This window comes from Peromyscus californicus, unplaced genomic scaffold, assembly GCF_007827085.1.
Source record: "Peromyscus californicus insignis strain IS unplaced genomic scaffold, ASM782708v3 Scaffold_13__1_contigs__length_99412109, whole genome shotgun sequence".
Taxonomy (NCBI): Eukaryota; Metazoa; Chordata; class Mammalia; order Rodentia; family Cricetidae; genus Peromyscus; species Peromyscus californicus.
Window position 1 is genome coordinate 98,291,202 of NW_026294424.1, and position 27,796 is coordinate 98,318,997.

At 39.9% G+C, this 27,796-nt stretch overlaps 2 protein-coding genes across 8 annotated transcripts in view; one reads left to right on the forward strand and one right to left on the reverse strand.

The window, feature by feature from the left end:
• The window catches only part of Evi5 (ecotropic viral integration site 5), a 159,881-nt gene that overhangs the window by 95,472 nt on the left and 36,613 nt on the right, over positions 1 to 27,796 (reverse strand). For all 7 annotated transcript variants that reach the window (XR_008217597.1, XM_052735690.1, XM_052735694.1 and 4 more), the window contains exons 2-7: positions 23,937 to 24,166; positions 8,473 to 8,662; positions 7,645 to 7,869; positions 6,638 to 6,712; positions 2,261 to 2,386; positions 449 to 592 (exon numbers count right to left, since the gene is read on the reverse strand). Coding sequence is in view for 6 of the 7 variants with exons in the window: in XM_052735690.1 (XP_052591650.1) it covers positions 449 to 592; positions 2,261 to 2,386; positions 6,638 to 6,712; positions 7,645 to 7,869; positions 8,473 to 8,662; positions 23,937 to 24,166 (990 nt within the window). In the remaining variant the exon portion in view is untranslated. The remainder of the gene's footprint in view (positions 1 to 448; positions 593 to 2,260; positions 2,387 to 6,637; positions 6,713 to 7,644; positions 7,870 to 8,472; positions 8,663 to 23,936; positions 24,167 to 27,796) is intronic.
• On the forward strand, positions 11,943 to 12,874 carry LOC128108720 (ubiquitin-conjugating enzyme E2 D2B). Its single transcript, XM_052735696.1, has one exon. The coding sequence runs from the start codon at positions 12,105 to 12,107 to the stop codon at positions 12,546 to 12,548; it is 444 nt and encodes a 147-aa protein (XP_052591656.1). The 5' UTR covers positions 11,943 to 12,104; the 3' UTR covers positions 12,549 to 12,874.

Here is a 27,796-nt window from a genome sequence, read left to right on the forward strand (position 1 = left end):
CTACCATGTCAATGACAACTCAAGAACAATGGGAAAGCCTTCACAGAATAGAGGCAGCTTAACTATAGGAATCATGTCTTATTATTTGAGAAACAGATGCACTACGACAGTATAAACTGTGCAGCAGAATTTCCTTCTCATTTACTCTCACTGTATCAAAGGTGATAAAGAGGATGCACTTGGAGAAGGTCCCCAAGTACCTATAATATCTACAGACAGACAATTAAACTCCCTGTAAGTCTCAGCTTCCTCATCTATCATCCAACAAATGAGGATATTACCAGAACCCAACTAGTAAGGTCGTTAGGAGGTTTAAAGGAGATTAATTTGTGGAAGCAGTGCAGTGAGACACAGAGGCAGCCTTCTGTTTCTACTTACATTGCCCTGCTCTAATTAATCCAATGACTCCTTTATTCTGTTTTTATTCCTAATCTGCTCATTAGCTTACCTCAGACATAAAGATATCAAATATCCTTGTTGCAATTGGTAATGGGAAAGTTGTAAGAAAGACAGTCAGAAACCAGGATGATGCATACATTGATGTATGGAAACTCTGAGATTGAAAATGTACAAAGAGCTCTGGAAGATGCTCCTAGAGAAGAGAAGAGAATTAGTTAAAATAAAACAAAATTGAGGATTTCAAGCCAGACTACCTGTAGGTGAGCCTAGAGCAAACACAAAGAGCTGGAGTAACAGGAAAGCTCAAATACAGAAACTGAAATATTGACATTAACAGTGAAGGGTAAAGAAATGACCTAGAGTGGGAACTTCGAATACATCATAATGTTTGATTCACTAATAAGAAAACTACATCATAGCCAAATTAAACTTAAATCAAATATCCATCCAATCACTGTGTTGAGCAGCAAGGAAATAAAATGTTTATTTTTTTTCATCTTGTTGGTTAAGTATAGTTGTCCAATATTGTCTACATTTTTAATTAACTATAATATTTCTTAAAATTTCTAAATAAATGCCATGCTGAAAACTTTCAAGTACCATTTACCATCAGTAATCCATCTTTACCTCCTACGAGTAGGAAAAATACAAGATCTTCAACAATGTCTTAACTCATAGCACCGAGAGTTTAAGGTTTATATCAACAAACAAAATTACTATTTCAGAAAAAAAAATTATCAATGATGTATTGTGATTTTCTTAAAATGCAAAAACATTTTCATCTCTCATTCTTTATATAACACAGGTTTTCATGATTCCAGAGAAAAGTGACTCTGAAAATTGCTTCTTGTGCAGCAAAAATGACGACTCATAGTCTAAAATTCTTTCCATCTAATTGGAATATAAATAAAGGAGAATACTCCTACCTTCCTATTAAAGGATAGTACAGTAAGATTATTTATTTATAAAATTTAAAATTAAATTAAAAAAATAAAAATTAAATCCAGAAAAGTAAAACTTTTCAAAAATGTTTTTACCAGGTCTGGTGCCACACACCTTTAATCCCAGCATTCAGGGGGCAAAACTAGGCAGATCACCGTGAGTTTACAGCCCTTGTGATCTACAGAGTGAGTTCTAGGCCAGCCAAGGCTACCTAGTGAGACCCTGACTTGAAAATAAAAAAAAGACACTCATCGATTTCCACTTGACTCTGACTCCAGTCTTCCTCTTCTCTTTATCTTTACGCGGTGGCTTCTAGACAATCTGAACCTGAGGCTGGTTTCATAAAATTATGGAAACATGCAGAAAATCACCAGACTGGGGATGGGGACAAGAGGCCAAGAGAAAGGAGGGAAAGAATGAGCAGAGCACGGACAGTCTCAGCAATAAGGGCCCCGGCTCTCCCCACGAGTACTCAGACCACTTAACAGGAACAGCACAGGAGGAACAGAAGCAGCACACTAAGTTCGGGCACACTTGAGGCCGATGCTTAACGTTCGCATAAAAAAGCCCCAGACTGTGACCTACATGTCATCACGGGATTATAACACTGACTGCTTTTCAACTGCTGCTGTGCCTTTTTTGTGTGTAAGTATTTTGCTTGCGTGTACCTATGTGCATTGTGTGTGGCTGCTGCCCATATAAATCAGAAGAGGGCACCAGATCCCCTAGAACAGGAGTTATAAATGGTTGTAAGCCACTATGTAGGTTCTGGGAACTGATCTAGATTCTCTACAAGAGCAGCAAAGGTGCTTTTAAATACTGAGCAATCTCTCCAGCACTTGCTTCTATGACTGTGACACAAAATTTGCTGAGATGACATTCAGAAAAGGGAGTAAAAAAGGTAAAAGTGAACTTTTACCTGTATCATGCACTCAAACTGGTACATACAAAGGCCCAATTCTGCCATACTTGGTTTAAAAAGTTCACGAAGTCTGTAGTCTTGCATTAATTTAACAAATACACAAAAAGCTTCTTCTTCTGGCATCTATTTTAAGAAGAAAAAAAAGTAACACAGTTCAACATTTCATGATACACAAATAAGCCAAATCACTTTAAACAAAGTACCATGCAATAACAAGTGCTGTTTCTTTCCTTTCATGTGTCTGTGTTTGTGTGTACAATGTTCACAGAGGCCAGAGATAACCCTAGGTGCCATTCCTTGATCTCCATACATCCTGTTTTCTTGAGACAGGATCTCTCACTGTCCCAGGACTTCCTTGCACTGGGATTGCACATGCACACCACCACACTAGGCTTTTTCACATGGATTCTGGACACTGAACTCAGCCCTACCAATAGTGCTTTCAGTGGCTACAGAGTATAGTAAAAAGAGCAATGAAATAAGAATCAGGAGGTTCTAGGCTTCCATTCTGAGAATCAGACAATGACTCTTGCAAACTCTGAGACTAACTGCCTTAACTTGTCTAATTCATTAACTTAATTAATATATATATATGTATGTATGTCTATGGCCATACCACCCTGAATTGAACCTATCTCATCTAACCAACAAGTATTTATTTACAGAAAGAATTCATTATATTCTTTCTAAATATAAGAACAATAGCAACAAAAAACATATAAACTTTACTCTCAAGGAACTTAAAACTTTCTAGAGATAAATAGGTAATATATGGACTAAGTCATATTTATGTCAGTGGTAATGAACGTTGTGGAGATAAGTTGGAAGAGGAGAGAACGTTGGGGAGACAAACTGATATTTACATAAGTCAGAAATGGAAACTTGATAAAGTAAATTTTAACTAAACAAGAGAAGGAAATTAGGGAACATCTGAGGAAAAAACAGTCCTGGAAGACAGAGACTACAAAGGCCTTAAGATGGAACAAGATTCCTATGGTGGTCTGAATGAGAATGACCTCCATAGGCTCATACATTGAATGCTTGGTCCCAGTTAGTAGACTATCTGGAAAGGACTAGAAGATGTGGCCTTATTGGGAGGAAGTGTGGCTTTGTTGGAGGAGGTGTGTCACTGATTGTGGGCTTTTAGGATTCAAAAGCCCACACCAGACCCAGAGTCAGTCGGTCGGTTGGTCTGTCTGTCCATCTCATGTGTGTGTGTGTGTGTGTGTGTGTGTGTGTGTGTGTGTCTGTCTGTCTGTCTGTCTGTCTGTCTCTCTCCTTCCCACCCTCCCCTCTCCACCCTCCCCCTCACTTCTATAAGTTACCTTGGTCATGGTATCTCTTCACAGCAATAGAAAAGTAAAAGACGCTGGCATGCTTAATTAAAAAGCAGGAGACCACTAAAGTGGAAGTAAAATTATCCCTGAATAAAGTAAAATCTACACAAGAAGTACTTAGTAGATGCCAAGCAGAGAATATAAAGTTAAATGTATATTGCTTTAAAAAGATCATGAGTATGGCCGGGCAATGCCTTTAATCCCAGCACTCAGGAGGCAGAGCCAGGCGGATCTCTGTGAGTTCGAGGCCAGCCTGGGCTACAGAGCAGGATCCAGGGCAGGCACCAAAACTGCACAGAGAAACCCTGTCTCGTCGGAGGAGTGGGGGGGGAGTCATTAGTAAAATAGTTATAAAGAAGAAAAAAATGAAACCAAACATACAGGCTTTGGAAGCCATTCTGTAATTCTTCTACTTTTACCTTAAGACAGCTGGAAAGCTTTAAGGAGTCTGAACAGAAGTGATACATGATGTAAATACCAAAAGAACCTCTATGTTGTAAAATTATCCATAATCTGGTTTTAAAAGTATAAATCAATAGGAAATACTCATTAAAAAATAAAGACATTCAAAATATTTAGACAATATCACTTACATGGCTAGATAACTTTCTCAAAATAACACAGTTTTCTAGTCTTCATTTACAGTCTGTAAATGCATTTCAAAAGAGGATGTCCCTAAAAGATCACTCAGGATCGCTTACTGAAGACATTTGCAAATGACAAAATACATTTTCCCCAAGCTCAACACAGTCATGGACAGAACGCAAACCTCCATGTCCTTCCTCTGCCCTAACACAGCCATAGTACTGCTGTGGAGACCATCCCTATTAATGCAAGTCCTAAAGCCCCACTGACTTGTCAGTTACTGTAAGAAGTTTGAGATCCCAGAACTCTCCATCCTATACAGTTCTCTTGGTCCCTTCATCTGACTCTATTTCCAAACTCCCACTTCTATCCTCAATCTCATTCCCCAGGATTCTCATCTTTAAGCTGAAATACGCTGTACCTCAGGGTAGTTGTGTTTTCCACCTCACCACTTCAAAGAGCAGGAGTTAGCAGAGTATCTCCTTGAACTTCAGGGCCCTTCCACTGAATAAACCTCTGCTCCCTAAAACTCATGCCAACCAATGCTACTCATTTGCTCCTCCACAAACTTCTGGGTCACTGCTCTAACAACTCCGTAGTCATTTTCATTGAGATAAATTCTCTAGCTTTTGACTTCCTTTCCTCCAGTGAGCCTGGCAGGAAGTTACTATCTCAGGCTCCACAGCCACACCAAAGGCTGAAACCTGTTTTCTACTTCTTGAATGGCTTTTTCTCCAACTCTAAAATAGTCTCTTGGGGGAGGGGGGCAGGAGTCTCATGAAACAAACTCAGAAGACTCAAGGCCATGTATATACCTCCCAATGTTATACAATCTGTAAACAATTGGAGCACAAGAAGACTTTGGTGGTATAGCTGCTTCCCAGGAAACTCCAGTTAATACAGCTTTTCAAGACAAAAACAAAGAAGAGAACGGGGTAAGAAGGAGGGAGTCCTGACACAGAGCTTTTAAAAGTCAGATAGTAAGGAAACTGAAGTGAAACACCAGGAAACAGATTCTGACCCCTGCTCTGCTTTCACCTACTCAAGGTGGATGAAAGCCACTGAAGATTCACTGTAGGCCTCACGTGTGCCAAACACCACACCAGTCTTACACCTGCGTAACTCTCACAATGCATCCAAACAAAGACAAGAGTATCTAAAACAAGGAGGCTGAATAATCTAGCCTAAGCTCACAGGGTGAGTGTAGAACTGAGATGCAAATTGCAGCCTACACTCCATTCAAGCACACCTACACACACAATCAAGCCATTTTTCAGGATTAAAATTCTGAGACTGCATAAAAAGTAAAATATGATAAGGAAACTTTCAGCAAGGCCAAAGAGATGAATGTATATGCCACTTCCCTTCCCAACTTTAATTGTCCTCCCCTAAATTCTGAGAACATCCTACCCAAACCCACTCCCAAATCAGTACATGCCAATATTATATCCCTGGGGCAGTAAAGGTAGCTGAATAACATAACTTTAGTAAACAAGATAAAAATAACAAGCCTATTGCCAAATGATATATAACACTCCTATATATATTTCCAAACATGCATATAACATAAATAAGATTTTATATGAAAACTTCATTCTTATCATCCTTGATTGAGAAAAGATTATCCCCACTAAATGTTGACAAGTGAAATTTAAAAACAGGTTAAAAGTTTCTGTAGAGTATCTTGGTACTATTGTATATATTAAGAAATAAAGGAGGGGTTGGAAAGACGGCTCAGCAGTTAAAATCTCACACTAGCTGGGTCCCCAGCATCTGTGTCATGCAGCTCACAACTGCCTGTAACTCCAGCTCCAAGAAATTCAAGACCCACTTCCAGCCTCCACAGGTACTATAGGCATGTGCACACACACCCTCCACACACGCACACCACCACCACCATCCACACACATACATAATTAAAAATAAAACCTTCACAAACAAAATAAGAGGCAGAAGTTAGAGAAGCTGGCAAGATGGCTCAACAGACAACGGCCCCTGCCCAGACCAGAGCCTGCGTTTCACTCCTGGAGTGCATGTGGTGAATGACAACCAGCCCTGCAAGTTCTGTCTGGCCGACACACACATGGCTACACACACAGTGTGTGTAAAATGTATTTGTAATTATTTTTTCTAGTTAGGAAGCTGGGCCTGCAGCTCAGTGATACAGCATAGAAGGCCCGAGTTCAATCTCCAAAAAAGAAGGAAGTAGGAGGAAGGGGAAGAACAGAGGGAGAAGGGAGGAAGAGTACAAGAGCTGCAACTTCATTCGGTGGCAAGACAGTATTACCGTACATCGTTTTACATCAAAGTGCAAAAGTAATGTACAATATGTACATTATGTTTAGAAAGATGACACAAATCTGCTTAACTTGGTAAAACCGAAGATGTTTTTTTAATTCTCCAATTGACTTTAAGACACGTAAACAGCTACTACTTACATCCATTAACTCACCTGCATAAGCAACAATCCAACTATAAAAGCACTGCCTTGACAGTAACCAACCTCACGATCCACCAAGGAGTACGCCTAAAAAGTAAAACATGGTGTTCAAAATACTTCAACGTGCATACTGTATCTTCCTTCTCCAAAACCTAAAATTGGTGAAACAGTTACATTAAAAGTCCGTTTATTTGTTTAGAAAAGCTCTTGCTTACTTGTTGCAGATGTTATTCTATAAATATTTAAAAAGCAAATGGTTTATTACATAAAATTTCTTTTGACAATTTCCCAATTAGAAAGTGGCAGCTCCTAAGGACAAAGAAAATAAAGCAATTTACACTCAGAAAAATGATAGGTATCTGATAGAGATAAACATAGTACAGTTAAGGTAAAGAACAAAATTCAAGTAACTCAAGAAATTGGTATTTCACAGAGGTAGATGGGAGAAAAAGAAACTATGAAAATGCAATATGACAGAGGCAATAGGAAATTTTTAAAGGGTTGCCAGCATGCTTAGCAAGTAGGGCCATTATCACAGATCATGAAGTTGATACAGTATGAATTTTCTACTCTAATAAAGAATCCTGCAATGGTCAGTGAGAGTAGGTTATTTGTCAACTAATGCTAAATAATGTAATGAATTTTCTAATTAGTTCCCCAAACTACTGACAATGAAGCATCAGAATTAAAGCAGAGGGCTGGAGAGATGGCTCAGTGGTTAAGAGCACTGACTGTTCTTCTAGAGGTCCTGAGTTCAATTCCCAGAAACCGCATGGTGGCTCACAACCATCCGTAATGAGATCTGGCGCCCTCTTCTGGTACACAAGTAGAACACTGTATACATAATAAATAAATCTTAAAAAAAAGAGAAGAAAAGAAAGCAGAAAGTATGCTAAAACTAAATCTATTGCCCAAGAACCTGATTATTACAATGGGACTTCATACTTTATTATGGAAATGTGTAATTTCAACCTCTTACAAATTCATTTCACTTAAAAAAATGAATAAATAGAGCTTACCTTCATTACATTAAATAAAACCTCCTGTCCAAGGCTATCCTTTTCCTTAAAAAAATTGTGTTCTGGGTAAGTTCTAGCAATGTCTCTTCGGATCAATTTTTCACAAGGTGAAGTCATTTTCAGGAGTTCTGAGTACTGGTCCTTAATTGGCATACTCTGTGCATTACATAAAAGTTGCCAAACTATTGCTCTAAAGTGGTGAGGTATTCCTTTACGAACAAGCTCCTAAAAACAAAAGGAAAACAAAACTTATAAATGTCTCATACCTTGATATCCAAGCATTCTGGGGAGGGGAGTGCTGGAATGGAAAATGTATCAAATTAATAATTTACAAAGCTTGTTTAATAATAAACTATGAAATTCTTTAAAGAAGTCTAAGATTGGCCCTTGGGTCAGTTCTGATTAGGAGCTACAAAGCCATGGACGAGCTGTCATTTCACTGAGAAGGTGGCCTTTAAAGGTCTTAAGGACTTGACAGTCCACAGAGCTACATATCTCACCACCACACCCGTCACATCCAAAGGCTGCTGAAAAGAAAAGGCAAAGTACTGATACAGAGTGTAATGATTTCATTTCTGAATTAACAAAATGGGAGTCTAACTAATTTCTAAAAATATCTTTAACTGTGAATTTCTACATTTTCAGGACCCCTACAACAACCCACAATCTAGAACATCTATCAAGCACAGATGATAAAGACATATAAAACCAATCTGTTCATAACATAGCTCAGAAATTACTAGAATACTTGTTTTCCTAATGCCCTACTAATCCATGCCTGATACTCTCTGGGATAAGAAAAGGAACTTCAGTAAATAACGCAGATACCTTCACTTGCTTTTCTTTCTTCTTGCGTACATCATCCCATTCATTCACAATTCTTCCCCAAAGAATCCAAGAGTCCTCTTCCAGGTGACTGAGGTTGCTGGAGGCTGATGAACTTGATACAAGAGAAGAGCCACTGTTTCTTCTTGACCCATTTACAGATCTTAAAGACTTACTATCAGTCTCTATCAATCTAAAACAGAATTAAAATTGTTTAAGGTGTCATCTCACACGAAACTAGATGAAGTAAGGATTGCATTTAAAGCTTCATTACAATAATTAGTCTTTAAGACATGGGTTCTTTTGTTTGTTTGTTTGGTTGGTTGGTTGGTTGGCTGGTTGGTTGGTTGGTTGGTTGGTTGGCTGGTTGGTTGGTTGGTTGGTTGGTTGGTTGATTAGTTCCTCAAGCTGGAACTCACTCTGTAGACCAGGCTAGCCTCAAATTCAGAGATCCTCCTGCCTCTGCCTCCCAAGTAGATTAAAGGCGTGTGCCAACATGCTGGCTTTCAGACACAGTTTCAACAATTTTTGTTTGGTTAAAATCAGCAACTGTTGCACTTTTCCACTATGCATTCATATTCATTTCCATTGAAAATAAATAACAAAGAAGCCAGTAAGAAGACTAAGAGGATAAAGGTACTTGCTGCCAAATCTGACAACCTGAGTTCAATCCCCAGTGCACACAAACTGACCCCTGTGCTCTCCTCTGACTCCACATGTGTGCTGCAACACACACACACACACACACACACACACACACACACACACACACACACCTTTAAAAAAAAAAAACAAAAACAAAAACAAAAACGAAGGGAGCCCAGTACATAGGCACTCAGCTGAGATCTAGTATCGTTATTTGCAGATGGTATGATTTTATATGCAAATGACCCTAAAAAAAACGACCAAGAAACTTCTACAGTTGATAAACAGTTTCAGCAAAGTAATAGGATACAAAATGAACACACAAAAATCAGAAGCCTTCCCATATACAAATAACAGACTGAGCAAGAAATCAGAGAAACAGTACCCTCACAACAGCCCCAAAAAATAAATACATAAATAAATTACTTTACAATAACTCTAACCACGAAGTGAAACCCGAGTATAATAAAAATTTTAAGACCTTAAAGAAAGAAATCAAAGAAAATATCAGACAAAGGAGAGATCTCCAACATTCATTGATAGGTAGGATTAATATAGTGAAAATGGCCAACCTGCCAAAAGCAATCTATAAGTTCAATGCAATCCCCATCAAAACCCCAACACAAAGAAATTGAAAACACAACTTTTACCTCATAGGAACACACACACACACACACACACACACACACACACACACACACACACACCAGGATAGCTACAACAATCCTTAATAATAAAAGAACTGCTGAAGGTATCACCATTCCAGATTTCTAGTTGTACTACAGACTGATAATAATAAAAAAAAACATGGTATTGGCATAAAAACAAACACACTGATCAACGGAATCAAATTGAAGACCCAGACATAAGTCCACACACCTACAGACACCCAATTCTTAACAAAGAAGTAAAAAATACACATTGAAGGAAGATATTATCTTCAACAAATGGTGCTGGTCAAACTGGATGGCTGTATACAGAAGAAAACAAATAAATCTATAGTTAGTTCCCTGCACAAAATTCTACACCAAGTAGAACCAAGGTATATAGTTATGGAGAGACGGTTGGTGTGTGTGTAGGGGGCTCAAACAAAAAGATTAAACATGGAAGGATGAGTGGGATAAAGGAGGGAATGCTGAGGAAGGACACCTAACATTAAGAGCCATTTGAAGGGTCATAGAGAAACCTATTCCTGTAGAAGCTACTTCAAGAAATATATATAAATGGAGTGCCCCAACTAAACATCTTTTGCCACCAAATCAAACTTCCAGTGCCAGGAATGGGTTACGTGTAGCTGAGTCACTAGTGACCTGCCTGTATAAAATGCTAGTGCAGCAGTGGCACGAAAGTTGTGGGTGTAACCAGCCACTACTCCATGAGATGGAACCCACGCCTGACACTGCTCAGGTGGCCAAGAACCTGAGACTAGACAGGCCATGGGCCTAAGGAAAACCACACACTGTTGTTCTGCTACAGTAACACGGCAACAATGATTCCTAACAACATTCTGCTATACACACTGATCAGTGTCTCACTCAGCCATTACTAGAGAGGCTTGTGGTAGATGGGGAACTAATACAGAGACCTACAACTGGATAATGAATGTGCAAAGACTGAGAGACACTGGAACACTCAGTCCTAAATGAGATGTCTTCATCAAACCCCTCTGCTCAGGGCTCAGAGAGCTATATGGAAGAGGAGGAAGAAAGATTTTAAGAGCCACAGGGGATAGAAGACACCAAGGAAACACGGCCTTCTAGACACAACAGGACTGATGCACAAGTCAATTCACAGACTGCGGCAGCACGCACAGCCTGCAGATAAGGTCCCAGTGCTGAGGGGGAGAGGGACAGGACCTCCAATCCCTCACCTAGAAGCTAGCTCCAACTGACAATCACTGGCAGAGGGAAAATCAGTTTCTACAATGAAATCTCACTGGGTATATCAACCAAACGTAAGGTAGGGCCATGCTCAGCAGTAGGACAATCCACAACTAACTTAACGGTGTTTTGTGGATTTTATTTGTTTCATGCTGCCTGGAGCATTTTTTTATCCTACTGGTCTTCTGCTTGTGTATTATGGTTTCCAATTGTGTTATTATGGGTTCTGTTTTTGAATCTGCGTTTCTTGTGATTTTTAGTTTTTGCTGCTGTTTATTTTGGTTTGTCTTTCCTTTTTTTTACTTGACTGTTTGTTTCCTAAGAAACAGAGAAGGCATGGAGTTGACACTGGGAATGTACATGGAGAACTGCCTTTTATTACTATAACTTTCCAAAATGTGTTTAAAATAATGTGAATTACTTAGTGAAAGATTATTTTGGTACCCTTTGTAAAGAGAAGATGTGTGAACATGTATCTGCTTTCTCAAGTTTCTGGTATATTCTAGAAAATTTTGGAATTCTCTTAAAAATTCTAAAAAAATTTTTTTGCTTAAAAAAAGAAAAGTCCTTTTGTCTGAGACTTGAAGCATCTGTGGAATACTTGACACATCAAGTCTCTTCTCAGTGAACCAAAGGTGTACTTGGTATCCCGGTGACAGCTGCACCATGATATCACAGCACAATCGATTATGAGTTTGTGATGATGGCGATGTGCCAATCCCACCATCCCTGGTCAACTGTCACCGTCCCGGGCTGTCCATCCGCGTCCATCTGTGGTCCCAGGCTGCAGCCAGGCTGTCTGGCTCGAGCCCGGGCAGAGGCTCCGGCGGAGGGATCCGCGGAGGCTGCGGTCTCGGAAGACGAGACCGCTTCTGCGGCGGCACAAAAAGGGGCGGCTGCAGGGAGATGTGCCAACGGATGTGAAGACGGATACTGTGAGCACGGTGGCTGGCCCAGAAGCTGAGTGGGCCTCGGCCCTCAGCACATCCTGCCAGGGCCAGGCCAGAACTGCCCGCCTCCTCTTCTGCAGCTGATCCACAACCAACAAGGCAGCCTCAGGCCCTCAGGCCCTGCCTCATTCCACTAGGGCCACCAAGACAGCCTTCCACCATGGCTCTGAAGAGAATCCATAAGGAACTGAACGACCTGGCGCAGGATCCCCCAGCACAGTGTTCAGCAGGCCCTGTCGGGGAAGATATGTTCCACTGGCAAGCTACAATCATGGGGCCTAATGACAGCCCCTACCAGGGAGGGGCGTTTTTCTTGACAATTGACTTCCCAACAGAGTACCCCTTCAAACCACCCAAGGTTGAATTTACAACAAGAATTTATCACCCAAATGTTAACAGTAATGGCAGCATTTGTCTTGATATTCTTCGCTCACAGTGGTCTCCAGCACTAACTATTTCAAAAGTACTTTTGTCCATCAGTTCTCTGTTGTGTGATCCCAATCCAGATGATCCCTTAGTGCCTGAGATTGCTCAGATCTACAAAACAGATAGAGAAAAGTACAACACAACAGCCCGGGAATGGACTCAGAAGTATGCCATGTGACTAGAGAGATTATTGGATATCCTCTACAAATAAAAGCTCAGGGAACTGTAGAAAGTCCTTCTGATTCCCATCTGACTGACTGCTATGAACCACGCTGCACCGCTTCGTCCTTCCGGTGTTCTCCACCTGACACAGTACTGCTGTAAGCTGTACGCACCAGAAATACTGTGCTTCATTCCAACACTCTCTCCTAGCACAGGAGCGTTCTCGAGGCATAAGCAAGATGTGAGATTAAAAGTTTTCCTAACTGACTTAAATCTGAATAACCAGTGTGAGGGGTGGTGGGTACACAACACTGTTTAGAAGGGGTAAAGTGCCACCAACCTGTAGGAGATTGTGAGACTGCTTTTAAGTGGAAGCCATTTACATTTTAAAAGTTATGAAAAGCTAGGTGAAGAACATGAAAGTTTCTGTACTCATTTTATTCTATAACACCTAGAACTTAGATGAACATTAAAACCAACCAGATTAAATCCACCTCCTTTATTTTAAGGTCTAATCGGTCAAGAAAAATAGATTGGTGCTGTTAGTCCACAAAGTGTGATTGGCTTTGTTCCTAAATCCTTTATACCTCCTCCCTGACTCTGCAACCTCCTTTCTCTCAGTCTTTCTCTCCATAGTCTTTGGGTTTATTTGTGGTTTCTCAGTAGATACATCACTAATAGCTCTTATTTTTCTTACATTAACTGATTAATCCATTTGGATGTAAGGGTAAAAATTTCATTTGTTGAAAAAATGTGTATAAAGACCCAATTGCTCTTCTGGAGCTTGTACATTCAAGATGATTAATCTGTGTAATAAACCAGCTATTCCAGCCATTGCATAAATGTTAATCTGTATAATATATCAACTATTCCAGCCATTGCATAAGTGATAATCTGTGTAATGAACCAACTATTCCAGCCATTACATAAATGATAACCTGTATAATAAACCAACTGCTCCAGCCATTACATAAATTTTGTGTGAATATGTTTTTTGCTTTAAGAACCTTGTTTGGCTGAAATTAGTAGATTTTCACTTAGCCTTGATATTTTTATTTAGATTGGTCACATTTTCAAATCATGAAACAATTCCATTTTACAGTTAAAAAGGCAGTTTAAAAGTAATTTTAGCCAGGCAATGTTGTGCATGCCTTTAATCCCAGCACTGGGGAAGCAGAGAAGGATGGATCTCTGCGAGTTCAAGACCAGCCTGGTCTACAGAGTGAGTTCCAGAATAACCAGAACTACACAGAGAAACCCTGTCTCAAAAAAAAAAAAAGAGTAATTTTATTAAATATGATAGAGGCATAAGCTTAAAGGCTTATGAAATAATATACAGCCTCCCAGGAATAAAACTTAATAAATATAAATAAAAAGAAATGATGACAACCTGACTTGGCCTAGACTAACAGATGTACACATGCATGTATGCCTGTGTGCTTATGTGCACACATGTGTCTTTTTAACCAAAGATTTTTAAGTAAATTTTTAAATTTTAAATAAAGTTTATGTAATAAAAAAGTATTTTTGTAACTTTCACATTGTTTTAAGCCAGTTTTTACATGCATAAGAGTCAAAAAATTTATCAAAATTCCAGTATGAAAAGACACACCTGTCATTCCAGTACTTGGAAGGCTGACATAGGCTCACAAGGCCATCTTGAACTATGTAATGAGATGTCTCTTCCCCCAAAAAAAGTTTGAAGAAAAAAAATTGTAGCTCTAATGTAGCACAGCCAGGCACTGCAGCGTACATTTGTAATTCCAATACATCGGAGGCAGAAGCAGAAAGATCACTAGAAGTTCAGGGCCAGCCTGTATAGAGTGCACCAGGCCAGTCACAGCTATATGTGAGGCTGTTTTTAAACAAAACAAAACAAAAAAATCCTAAACCTTAATTATATAGTATATAGTATAATATATATATATTTATATATAGCCAACTGAAGTGCAGCCTCCTGGGCCTTCCCATGCATTGGGCACTCGCTGTAGTAAGTGTGCATAAGGCCTGCAGCAGTGTGGCATACTGCACCTTCACATCTACTCGCTGGCTCAGAGCCTCAAGATCTGCTGTGGTAAATGCCATACACAAGCACACCACTGTTAACTTTGATGTTGCATTTTTCTGTGTGCCTTTTCTGTTTAGATAACACAAATACCATTGTCTTATCATTAGCTACATTATTTATACAATATACAGATTTAGAGCCTCTTATCATTAACTACATGATTTATACAATATACAGATTAGAGCCAGGGAGCAGCGGGCGAGTCTGTATGAGAACACTCTAAAGCTCACACATCAAAAAAACCACCAACAAAGCCTTTCCTAGATCTACGTCACAAATGACACGGGATTATATTTGGACGTGGCATTCAAGAAAAGCATTTACAGGCTGGAGAGATGGCTTAGTGGTTAAGAGCACTGACTGCTCTTCCAGAAGACCCTGGTTCAATTCCCAGCACCCACATGGCAGCTCACAACTGTCTATAACTCCAGTTTCTGAGACCCAACACCCATGGCAAAACACCAATGTATGTGAAATAAAAATAAGAAAGAAAGAAAGAAAAGAAAAGCATTTACAAATGCCTTAATATGCAGAGTTTATAAAAATATACTATTAGAATAAAGTACTCTCATTTCTTATTGTTAAATGGGGTTAACAACTTCAACGTAATTAAGAAATTACAACAGTGGAAGAGGACACACTGCCTGAAAGTCAGTCATTTCTAGACCGGAGCCAGGAAACTAGGAAACTAGGATGCAGCATCAGATAAAAGTCTGTGGCCACTGAAAGTTCCTCTAAAACTTACTCAGTTATTTTCTTCACCACATGGGTTCACCATCCTACATGAAGTAGAGAACCAGGAGAGACTATAAAATGGAGGGTACTTTAGGTTTTCTCTCTAACAGATGAACTTTATATCTCTGGTTCTGAGAACTGAGCAGCACCAAGACGCTGCCTTCCTCAGGAAAGGGGTACACAGCACAGGCCTCATGGGGCATACATACGAGCAGCAGTTTTTGTTGTGTTGGGTTCTTCTGGGGTTTGGGCTTTGGTTTAGGTCTGTTTGTTTGTTTTGAAAGCCGAGGCTGTTTACTTTGCATATGGAAGCCTGCATGCAAAAAAAAAACCATTAAAAACAAAAACCCATGTAACACACTGTGTAATTGAAAAGTACAAAGGGCCCTGGCATGCCACTCTCATCCTACCCGACCCCTGCAGCTGGCAACCAGCCAGCCCATGAGATTATTGCTGCCCTCAACCTTAGAGAAACTTCTTTCTACTGTGTGTGCACGTGCATGCATGTGAGCATGTGCACATGTGCAATGAGAAACACGTATGTTCAAGTGTTAGCGTGAGTACTACTGAGTGCTCAGCCCTAGACAGGATATCTCCAGTACCTCTCCTAAGGCCTAGGGAACACCATAGAAAAGATAGCATAAAGATTTATGAAGGCAGGACGATGGGGAGAGGGCGTGCCATGAAACACGGCAGCAACTGTGGTCACCTTGACAAGACTGGAGTGAGGAGGTGCCCATGGGGCTGCACTCCCCCAGGAGCCATTGGCAGTTGATGGTTACAGGGCCAGGGAATCACTTTCCTCAGCAGTTAAGAAACCCTAGTAGATGGAGAACCTGTCTAGGGGAGAGAGGTTCAGTAGGAGTGAGAGAGTTAGTGAAGAAGGAGATACATATGGTAGAGCTATGCTACATACATGTATGAAGTTGTCAAGAAATTAAAACAGTATCAACAGAAAAGAAGTTTTCAGGAATCAGTATTTGGGCTTTGACGTACTTGGAAGACATCCTTATAGACAGTACCAACAGCAGTTTGAAACACAAGCCTAAATAAAGTTCAGGAAAGAAAAAGGTAAAGATTACAGAAATTCAGCAACTGTGAACAGATGACATTAAACACTTTGAATATTAGATGAGATTTGGCTCAGTGTTTTCCTGTGGTTTTCAGAGCAAAATACAACAGCAACTAGTCAGCACACCAACCGGTAATCTGTAAACTGCTAAGATAGTTTATAAAGAACTCAGGCAGGAAAATGCTGTATTAGAAAACCATATGGAAAGCTAAATATTCTGGCACTTCAAGCAGAGAGTCTTATCACAAACTGAACAGTGTATCCAGCCTAAGGTTCCAAGGTCTCTATTAATATAACAACAAAACAGGGCGGGAAGCATGCTGGGAGAAAGAGAATAATTTGTCAACTAAATAGTTAACAAATCAGTAAAATCTGGCTCATTAAAGTCTATCTGGGTCTGCTATAACAAAATTACATTAGGTAATTTATAAACAACAGGTATTTATTGTTCACGGTTTTGAAGTTGGGAAGTCCAAAATCCAAGCACTAAGATTCAGGTCTGACAAGGGCCATGTCTCACTAATAGTGCCTTCTACTAAAGTGTTCACACATGACAGGTGCTGCCAAAGGCTCCCTAAACCTCTTTTTTATAAGACATTAAGAACAGAGCTTCCAAAAGACTTCTTATACTTCAGATTAGAGTCCAACACAGGAATTCTGTAGTCACAAACATTCAGACCCCAGCAAAACTACATGCCTGACTCAGAGAAGTCACATGCTTTCCTATCAACACATACAAATTCCCCTGATCAATAAAAAATAACAGGGAATTAACAGACACAAGAATTTAGCATAGAAAACAACACAAAAGTGTCAAAATGATAGATCTGAAAAACCAATTTCTTTCTTTGCTTTCTTTAAAATGACGGCTCAAGTTCAAGACTCCTTTACACAAAGAACTGAAAACGGAAATGATTTATTGTTTTATTTATTTGGGTTTCTTTGTTTATTTTGAAATAGAGTCTCACTCTATAGCCCAAGCTGACCTGGAACTTGTGGTGATCCTTCTGCCTTCCAAGTGCTAGGATTAGCATGAACCAGCACACAGAGCTGCTTTATCCAATATAAAGAAATGTCATTTCAAAAGAGAAAAATGTCATTTTAAAATGCACTCAAGTTTTCTTAAAATTAATGTTATATTACTTTTTTAAAAACAAGCCTTCAAAATCTGGTATAGTCTACCTTTAACAGCATGTTTAAGGCGGATGAGGCACCTTTGAAGGGCCCGGCAGCCATGGGGTTAGTGGCTAAAACACTCCACAGTGCAGATCTCATGTGGACATTTAAACTAAGATATCAAAGATTTATGGTCATTATATTTTAAAAACATAAAATATACTTAGTATAAAAATGGTTGTTTTATCATCGTAGTATCTCTCCTTGAAGGATATGCTAAAAAGTAAATTTAAGTAAAAGGAAATAAACATGGTTGTTATACTAAAATTTTAAACATCACAAATAGGTAGTTCAAACTTTAAAACAGTAATACTTCCCCGTTGAACTAAAATGCACCATCACACTTGAAACTTACCTCCTTAAATTCATCTCTGCCAATGCCTTTGTATTTTTAATATGAAAAACACATTTCAACACAAACCAAAAAAAAGCTGTGCTATTTTAACCTAAGTCCATCAATTATTAACTTTCTTCAAACAAATCTTTGATATCGCACTGCACAATTTCTTCACATTTTCCTGGTGTTGCCACATACACTGACTTTTCTAAAGAAATAGTTGCAATGAAACCATGTAAAGGAAAATAATTTCTATTCTGATGTTTCTTACATTTTAACTTTCTAAAACATTGCCCCCATTTTTCTACCTCTGAAATCAGTTACAGACACAAACGGAGTGGTATCTCCATGTGAGGAAGGGAATCATACATGATAAATAGGAGTGTCTACTGTGGTATCAAAGTAGCAATTTTGTCAAGTACTTTTTACTTTAGATTTGTAAAATACACAACTTCCTTACCAACTACTGCAGAGATCAGAGAAATGATAGGGTGGCAAAGCCAAATAGGAGGAAGAAAGCTAGATCTTCAGGTATGACATTTTACTTGGGTTGTTGTTGTTGTTTTTAATAAAATTAAATATATCTTTCTGCGAGGCCTAGGCTTTTGAAAAGTCAGAGCTACCTACAGTGATACATCTCCTAATTTTTTCTAAGACAGTTCTACAAATTAGGGACCAACATTGACATATATGAACCTGTAGGGCATTCTTTTTCAAACTACCACAGGAGACTAATAATACCTGATTTCTTTTTTTTTTTTTTTTTTTGGTTTTTCGAGACAGGGTTTCTCTGTGTAGCTTTGCGCCTTTCCTGGAACTCACTTGGTAGTCCAGGCTGGCCTCGAACTCACAGAGATCTGCCTGGCTCTGCTTCCCGAGTGCTGGGATTAAAGGCATGCGCCACCACCGCCCGGCAATACCTGATTTCTAAACCTATTACAAAACCATAATAAATAAGGCTATGCAGCACAACCTTAAGACCAAAACAATAATAGATGAACAGAATGAAATAGAGTGCAGATACAGACTCAAACATCTATAAACAACTGATATTTAACTAAAGTATCTGAGTAATTATGAAAAAAGTAAATGATTAGACAAAGAAAGGAGCTGGTTGTGGCAAACGCCTTTAATCCCAGCACTGGGGAGGCAGAGGCAGGGGATATCTGAGACTTGGAGGCTAGCCTGGGCCACATAGGGAGTTCTTGGACAGCTAGAGCTACCCAACAGAGAGACCATGTCTCAAAAGAAAGTTATTTTAACAAATGCCATGGAACAATCAAACATGCACACAGCTGTCTGTAACTCCAGTTCCAAGAGATCCAAGGCCCTCTCTGGCCTCAGTGAGCATCAGGCAGATATATGGCACACATACATACATGTACGTAAAATACTCATACATATAAAATAAAATAAAAATAAAATTAAAAAGTACTTCTCAAACTCGGATCTTGTACCACATACAAGTAAATCCAGTAGAATCACTTGAACCCAAGAGTTTGAGGGCAGCCTAGCAATACAGTGAGGAGCTGTCTCTTTTTACAAATAAGTAAAACTAGAAGAAAATACAGAAGATAGTTGGTGTATTGTATACAAATTATATATATTGAAATTGATATTGTTAGAAAATGTTATATATATTTTTCTAATTGTACCGTTCATCTAACAATGTAATGCAATTTTCTGATCCTTGAATGTTATTACCAACTATTAGGATATAAAGAAATGAAAGTTAGTAGTTAGATATTATAATAGAACTTGTAGTTATATTAGGTATGTTTTCAAGATTGAGTAGATATATTTTAGATAGACAGGTTATCTTCAAACCCTTCAGAGATCTACAGAATATGGCATTTAAAATGTTTTAATAACTTAGAAAATTTTTCTTTTTTGTTATGACTATGAGACATGTCGGCTCCTGGCAGTACCAATCTACTTCAGAGAAAATATGGGCATTGAAGAAACTGCATATGGAGTTAACTTTCATTGTGGCAAAAGTTAGCCACTGGACAACAAAGTATCCTCGAATCAACAGGACAAAATGGACAAACAGGACATAAAACAAAGGATTACTGATTCTTGCCAAAACAAGTGTGGTTATGGCTTTATCAAAAGGCATCTTCAGAGGCCAGGACAAAATGGCACCATCCCTGAAGTGGCCTTCGCAATTCGAAAAAGGTACAGTGCCCTTTTCTTCGAAGGCAGCTGAACAGGCAGTGGGCCGATGGCCTCTGATATGCAATGGAACAGCAGCTGAAACAGTTATTCTTGAAGAGTAACTAAGCTCACGCCTCTCAATAGTAGACTGGCATTTGATGGAGGGATATGGAGAAGAATGGGATGCTGAGATGAAGCCATATATACACAGCCAGGAAGAATGGACAGCTGAGTTGGAAAACCATCAGCAATTTCCAGAATTTGAAATCCTGAATCATGACATGACACTGGTGGAATTCAGGTGTTTCTGGTACATGGACTACTCTCACTCAATGTGAGGTTGAACTGTTGACCTTGTGTACATCCTGCTTCACAAATGAGTCTGTCGGATATGCTGGGCCTATAGGCTGAAGATGATGCCCCAGCACTTCGGAGAAGCCTCAGGTGACTGTCCAGACAGCTGTCTGTTTCTGTCAACTCACAAATTTTTTGGAGGTTGCTTATGTGCACTTCCTGTTTTTATTTTTGTTAGCTAATATTATTTCCTTCTTGGGTCTCTGAGGGAGTTGAAGATTAGTTAGTTATAGTTGAAGGTTAGTTAGTTATAGTTGAAGATTAATTAGGATACATTTTGGACTTACCAAAATAGGATAGATAATGAAATTATTTTCTCTGAATTTGTCAAATACAAATGGACTAGACATTGTTTAGGTATTTATTACTTGTATATATTGTATATAGTTATTATCCTTTTGTATATAGTTTTTCTTATATTAGTTATAAGCTTTTTCTTTTTTTCCTTTTTATTAAAATAGAAAAGGGGAAATATGGTGATATTTTATTTGTATTAAAATGTTATTTGTATGTTAATAAATAAAGTTGCCCGGGGGTCAGAGCTATTAGCAAGCCATAGGAAAGCAGGGCAGTGGTAGCGTACGCTTGTAATTCCAGCACTTAGTAGGCAGAGCTGGGTAAGTCTCTGTGTGTTCAGGGATACAGCCATTATTGGATACACATGCCTTTAATCTTAATACCAATCATGGAAAACCTGGAGGCCTATACAGACAGGCTGTGAGGAGGCGGTCATGTGGTTGGGTTTACAACCAATGAGAAGGCAGGACAGGAACTCTATATAAAGACTTTAACACAGGGGTAGCTCTGGTTCGGAGAGGTAGGACCACTGCAGGAGGAAGGGTAAGGTTTTGGCTCTTAGCTCTGACCTCTTGGCTTTCTTCTTTGCATTGGTTCTGTGTTTATTGTTTGATGGGAAGGTTGGATACATCTACATTGGTGTGATCTTGGGTTACCAAATGCACAACCCATAGAAGTACAACTTTACATTAGTCCTTCATCAAATGTAAAACCAGGTGCTGAGAAGACAGGCCAGGCAGTAAAGCATTTGCTGTGCACACAGGAGGACCTAAGCTTGGATCCTCTGCACTCATGTGAAAGCTGGGCATGTGGCCATTTGCCTGTAACCCCAGTGGAGGGTGGGTAAGGAAGGGCAATGACAGGCAGATCCCTGGAAATTTCTAGCTAGATAATCAATAAACTTCAGGTTCAGCAGACTCTGACCCAAAAAAATAAAAGTGGAAGCCGGGCAGTGGTGGCACATGCCTTTAATCCCAGCACGACTCGGGAGGCAGAGCCAGGCGGATCTCTATGAGTTCAAGGCTAGCCTGGTCTACAGTGTGAGATCTAGGACAGGCACCAAAACTACACAGAGAAACCCTGTCTTGGAAAACCAAAAAAAAAAAAAAAAAAAAAAGAAAGAAAGAAAAGGAAGGAAGGAAGGAAGGAAGGAAGGAGGAAAGCAACAGAGAAAACATTCAACACCAATCTCTGGCCTCCACCTCCACACATGCACTTCCATACATGTGTACACACAGACATACGCACATATCACAAATACACAAACACACAAATTTAACTTCTGTTCTTCAAAAGATATTTTTAAACATTTTTAAAATAATTATTTATTTTTATTTTATGTGCATTGGTGTTTTGCCTGTATGTATGTCTGTGTGAGGGTGTCAGAAGCCCTGGAACTGGAGTTACAGACAGGTGTGAGCTACCATGTGGGTGCTGGGATTGAACCCAGGACCTCTGGAAGAGCAGTCAGTGCTCTTAACCACTGAGCCATCTCTCTTGCCCCCAAAAGATATTTTAAGAGAATGATAAGCCACCAATAGGAAAGTAAGATTTGAGAACCAACCTCCTGAGAAAGAGGCTGGAGAGATGCCTCAGCACTTAAGAGCACTGACTGCTCATCCAGAGAACATGGTTAGTACCTACAAGGTGGATCTAAATCAAGTTCCAGGGGATCCAATGCCCTCTTCTGGCCTCCTGTACCACATAAATTGTGGTAGTACACACCTATAGCATCATCACTCAGGAGATAAAGGCAAGAGAATCAGAAGTTCAAGATTCCCCTTAGCCTGGGCTCCATGAGACCCTGTCTCAGAAAAAAAAAAAAAAAAAATGTCTGATCATACCTGAAGTGACTAAGGCAAAGCCATCCTGTCCTGACTCCATTTTGGTCTGCTCAGACACTTTTCAGCCCTCCACCCCACAACAGTGATGGCTGCCTTGGAAACACATTTGGGATTTCCAGGACCCTGATCATGATTCAGTTCTATTAACAAAAATAATGTTTATATGAACATGAACTAAAATAACTGAAGAAAGTATGTCAAGAGTAATTGTCAGTCAGGCGGTGGTGGTGCACACCTTTAGTCCCAGCACTCTGGAGGCAGAGACAGATGGATCTCTCTGTGAGTTTAAGACCAGCCTGGTCTACAGAGTGAGTTCCAGGACAGCTGGGGCTACACAGAGAAACCCTGTCTCAAAAAAAACAAATAAATAAATAAAACCTTAAACTGTACATTTTAAATATGTGTGCATCACATGAGTTACACATCAAAGAAAGCTATTCAAAATGATCCTTGTCACACTTAAAGCTGTAGCATTATGTACCTTGGCCAGGCACAGAAGACTGCTGTTCCTCACATTCTTCTGTGGATGATGGTCCAAAGAGTCCTAGAACGCATTATGCAGACCAACCTGGCCTCAAACTCAGAGACCTGTCTGTCTCTGCCTCCTGGGATTACAAGCATGCACCCACACCCTGCTCCAAAGAGTTCAAAGCTTAACAACAGACTAAACAGGGACAAAAGAAGGAACAATTACTGTCTCTCTCATACTCATGAGAGTGGGGTACTTTGCCTTCCATAGACTTTCCGACTCTAAAATACAAATCAGATATCCATACTAGACTGAATTCTTTTATACTTTAACCAAAGGGAACTACTTCAAAAATTGAAAATAAGGGGCTGGAGAGATGGCTCAGAGGTTAAGAGCACTTCCAGAGGTCCTGAGTTCAAGTCCCAGCAACCACATGGTGTTTCACAAACATCTGTAATGAGATCTGGTACCCTCTTCTGGCCTGCAGTCATACATGCTGTATACATAATAAATTAATAAATCTTTCAAAAATAATTGAAAATAAAAAAGTAGGGATGGGAGAAGCATAGGCCAATAGGCGAGTGTCTGTCTCATGTATCAAGGCCTAGGGGTTCAATCCCCAGCTCTAAAAAATAAAGTCAAAATGATAGTTTTGCCTTAATAATTCATAAAATTCCAGAAGAATTTAGTCTGCTATACTAAGAAAAATAATCTGCCGTGCTATTAGCTGAAGGTAAATCCTAGTCCTAGACGAACCTCCTCAAAGAAATGCCTGAATATGTCTGTTTAGTAATTCTGATAAACAAGGGATCAGAAACCAGGAAACAGTCTCAGTAGGAATGAATATTTATTTAAAACTGATTGAAGAAGAGAAATGTCCAGCAATTTCACTCACCGATTCTGTTCTTCTAGCTTAGCCAGGAGTTCTAAGTCGTCTGGACTCAACTTTGACGGGGAACATGGGGAAAGCGCTGGTGTTGACAGGGTGGTAGACGAGGATGTAGTGTGTAATGAAGCAGATGGACTTGCCACCTGACTGGCCATCTGACTGACTGTATGCGACACTGTGTTCTTCACCCATGAGAGAGTAGAACTCAGCTTCTCTGCCACCTTGTCTGTCGCCACCTAAGGATAGAACAGAAGGCATATTTTAGTTGTATTGAAGTTATTACCACAAACTTGGCGATCCTGATAAGTTTTACTCAAAACTCACTGAGGTGATGGGGGCTAAACCTGCTTTTGTTACCATTATTCTAACATCCAGATTTGGGAACTTTCTTATCTTTTTTTTTTAAAGGTCTATTTTATGTGTTTGCCTGCATATATGTACATATACCACATACATGCCTGTCGCCCTCAGAAGCCAGAAGAGGGTGTCAGATCCCCTGAAACTGGAGTTATACATGGTTGTGAGCTGCCACGTAAGCAGTGGGAACCAAACGCAGGTTCTCTACAAAAACAGCAACTGCTTTGTAGACCAGGATAGCCTTGAACTCACAGAGATCAGCCTGCCTCTACCTCCCAAGGGCTGGAATTAAAGGCGTGCGCCACCACCACCTGGCACAAATAATGTTTCTTAGGAAGAGCTTCTGAGCTGGCAAAACGACTCAGCCAGTAAATGCACTTGCCATGTAAGCGGAGCGTCTGAGTTTGATCTTCAGAGCTCACATAAAAGATGGAAGGAGAGAACCAATTCCACAGTGTGTCCTCCACACATGTACCATGGCACACATGCCCATGAGTATAAACAAACACACACACACACACACACACACACACACACACACACACTTCTGAATTAACATAAGGTCAGCCACCCTTAAGTTTATGTACAGTTAATTCATTCACAGACACTAGAACACCAATGCATACACAAAAATCTGCTCCAACTTCTGACAGTAGACAGAACTCTCATTATGGATTGTCCAAAGCTATAAAATGGTGGTCTCTCCCCACATCCTATATGTCAACCTTGTGTGACAATTCTAGGGAGGGAAAGGATAATATGGAAAAGAAATTCTAAGACAATATTAAGCCATTGAACACAGCAGTGAAGCATCTAATACAACAAAGATTCAGCTTCAGGTACTGATGGGCAAGGATTTTACCCCAAGCTACCTCTTGCTTTTAGTACCCCTCCCTACTAGAATTTATTTCCTTTTGGAATAGTATTACAGAAGAGGCCTTATGGCCATGGTTATTGAAGAAAAGCTCACAAGAAAAACAAGAAGGATGAAGTATGGGATGCAAAAGAAGGAAGTATAGAGCAAGATTATTTATTCAGATATCTCACCCTCACCTTCAAACAATTGTTGCCAATTCACAGATCAGCCCAGTTCACTAGAGAAATCAAAGAATACTAAAGACAGCCGGGCATTGGTGGCAAACACTTTTGATCCCAGCACTCAGAAGGCAGAGGCAGGTGGCTCTCTATGAGTTCAAGGCCAGCCTGGTCTACAGAGTGAGTTCCAGGACAGCCAGGGCTACACAGAGAAACCCTGTCTTGGGAAGAAGGGAAAAACAAAACCAAAAAACAGTAAAGCCAAGAAAGTATAGAAACCCAACTACGCAACAAGACAAAATGATGTTATTCTATTGATCCTATCTACAAAGAAAAATCTACAAATTTAATTGTGAAAAGGACAGTAATTTGCATTCCGAAAGCACAGAATAATATTTAAAATCAGGAGACTTAACATATGGTCAGAGAGGCTCCAGAGATTCCAAAACTAAAGATTATTGTCATTGCTCTTGATCGCCCACCAGAGCTCAATTGTAGAAACCTAATGCTGAAGACAGCACACATGGGCAGCAGGACAGAGAAATAAAGCTGGAAATGAGCTGGAAGCGGCTTCCCTGCAGCTCACTTGCACAGTTGGAAGGTGGTGTGTATGCTGCTGTGGGGTGGAGACAATGTCATCAACAGCTTTACCCAGGGGTGGGCCCCTGTATGCTACAATACCAACCTGCCAGGGAAAGTGTCCGCTGGTGCAGTCTTGGTATGACTGTTATGAGGATAGCTAACCACTTTTTAATTATATTTTAGGCCCGCTGCACAGAAAAGAATTCATGCCTAACACTGTAAATCTGGTCGAGAGCTTGTGGCTGGGGAGGCCCTAGCAAAGAACCTACTATTGTTATTTTGCTAAACGGACATAGTGCCCAACTGCCTTCTAAATACTAATATTTACACCCACAGAAGGGTGCTGATCTCAGGCTTTGTCAGTGAAGCTTCTTTTTGCAGTGGACAGTGTAACACAGAAACTCACAATTAGTCAAAGTTCTGGGAACAATTAAGTGTGGAGTGCTTGACCTTAAACTGGACATCTATAAAATCCCTTCTAAAGTTCAGGGAACATATAGAAGATGTGGTTTAAAAAAAAAAATGTAAGAGGTAGAGATGGGACGTTCTGAAGAACACTGTTTTCTGGGGCTAGTGAGATGGCCTGGCAGGTCAAGTTGCTTGCTACCAATCCTAACAACCTGAGTTCAAGCTCTAAAATCCATACAGGCCATGTGTCACGTGTGCACCCACACACATATATAAAACACATTTAAAAACACCAGTATGAAAAACTGTCTTCTAGACACGATGAGGTCATTGTGCTCATGAACCAGGGCTGCTGTGATCACCTACAAGAGGCCTGCCCAACATCGCACCCATCCGCATTTCATCATGCAGGGGGAGGGGCTCATGAAGCTGATCCACCACTCAGGGTTCAGCTAATGGTTGTAGGTGGAAGAAGGTGTCCTTTTCTTTATTTGTATAGCCACTTGCTGTGGGATGTTCTGGCTACAGCCACTGATAAACCTGACACTCATGATCATGCAGACAATATTTAAACTCTCTTTCTCAATTATTATTAAATAATAAATATTAAACTCTCTCCAGCTCGTGCTCGCTCTCGCTCTCTCTCGCTCTCTCTCTCTCTCTCTCTCTCTCTCTCTCTCTCTCTCTCTCTCTCTCTCTCTGTCTCTCTCACGTACACAGATGTCAAAGTGGAGGAGGAGGAGGACTTGTTGGAAGGAGGACTTAAGCAGGGGAGGTAAGAGGAGGTAAAGGAGGATTAAGAAGAAATAAAATTCAGGGCTGGAGAGATGGTTCAGTGGTTAAGAGCACTGACTGCTCTTCCAGAGGACCTGGGTTCAAGTCCCAGCACCCACATGGCAGTTCACAACTGTCTATAACTCAAAGATCTGACACCCTCACACAGTCTATATACATGCAGCAAAACACCAATGCAAATAAAATAAAAATAATTAAAAAAATAAAGAAAGAAAATTCATTATATACATGTATGAAATTGTCATAGATGGAATATCTCACTAATGCCAACCATTAACTTAGAATATACTTAGTAAATTCCAGTCCAAATTGAATCTTTATATTCCTGTTAGAAGACCCTCACTAAAGTTAATTACTGCAAAGGCAAAAGCAATCTACTATTTGCTCTGATTTATTAAAATGAATTAGTTTATCATATCCCTTCTGTATACTGTAGCAACAGGCTTCCATTTAAAGAGTTTGGAACAACCAAAGGCATAATTCTGACATCCACTCAACCTTAAAGAAATGAGATTCAGCCGGGTGGTGGTGGCGCCCGCCTTTAATCCCAGCACTCGGGAGGCAGAGCCAGGCGGATCTCTGTGAGTTCGAGGCCAGCCTGGGCTACCAAGTGAGTCCCAGGAAAGGCGCAAAGCTACACAGAGAAACCCTGTCTCGAAAAACCAAAAAAAAAAAAAGAAAAGAAAAGA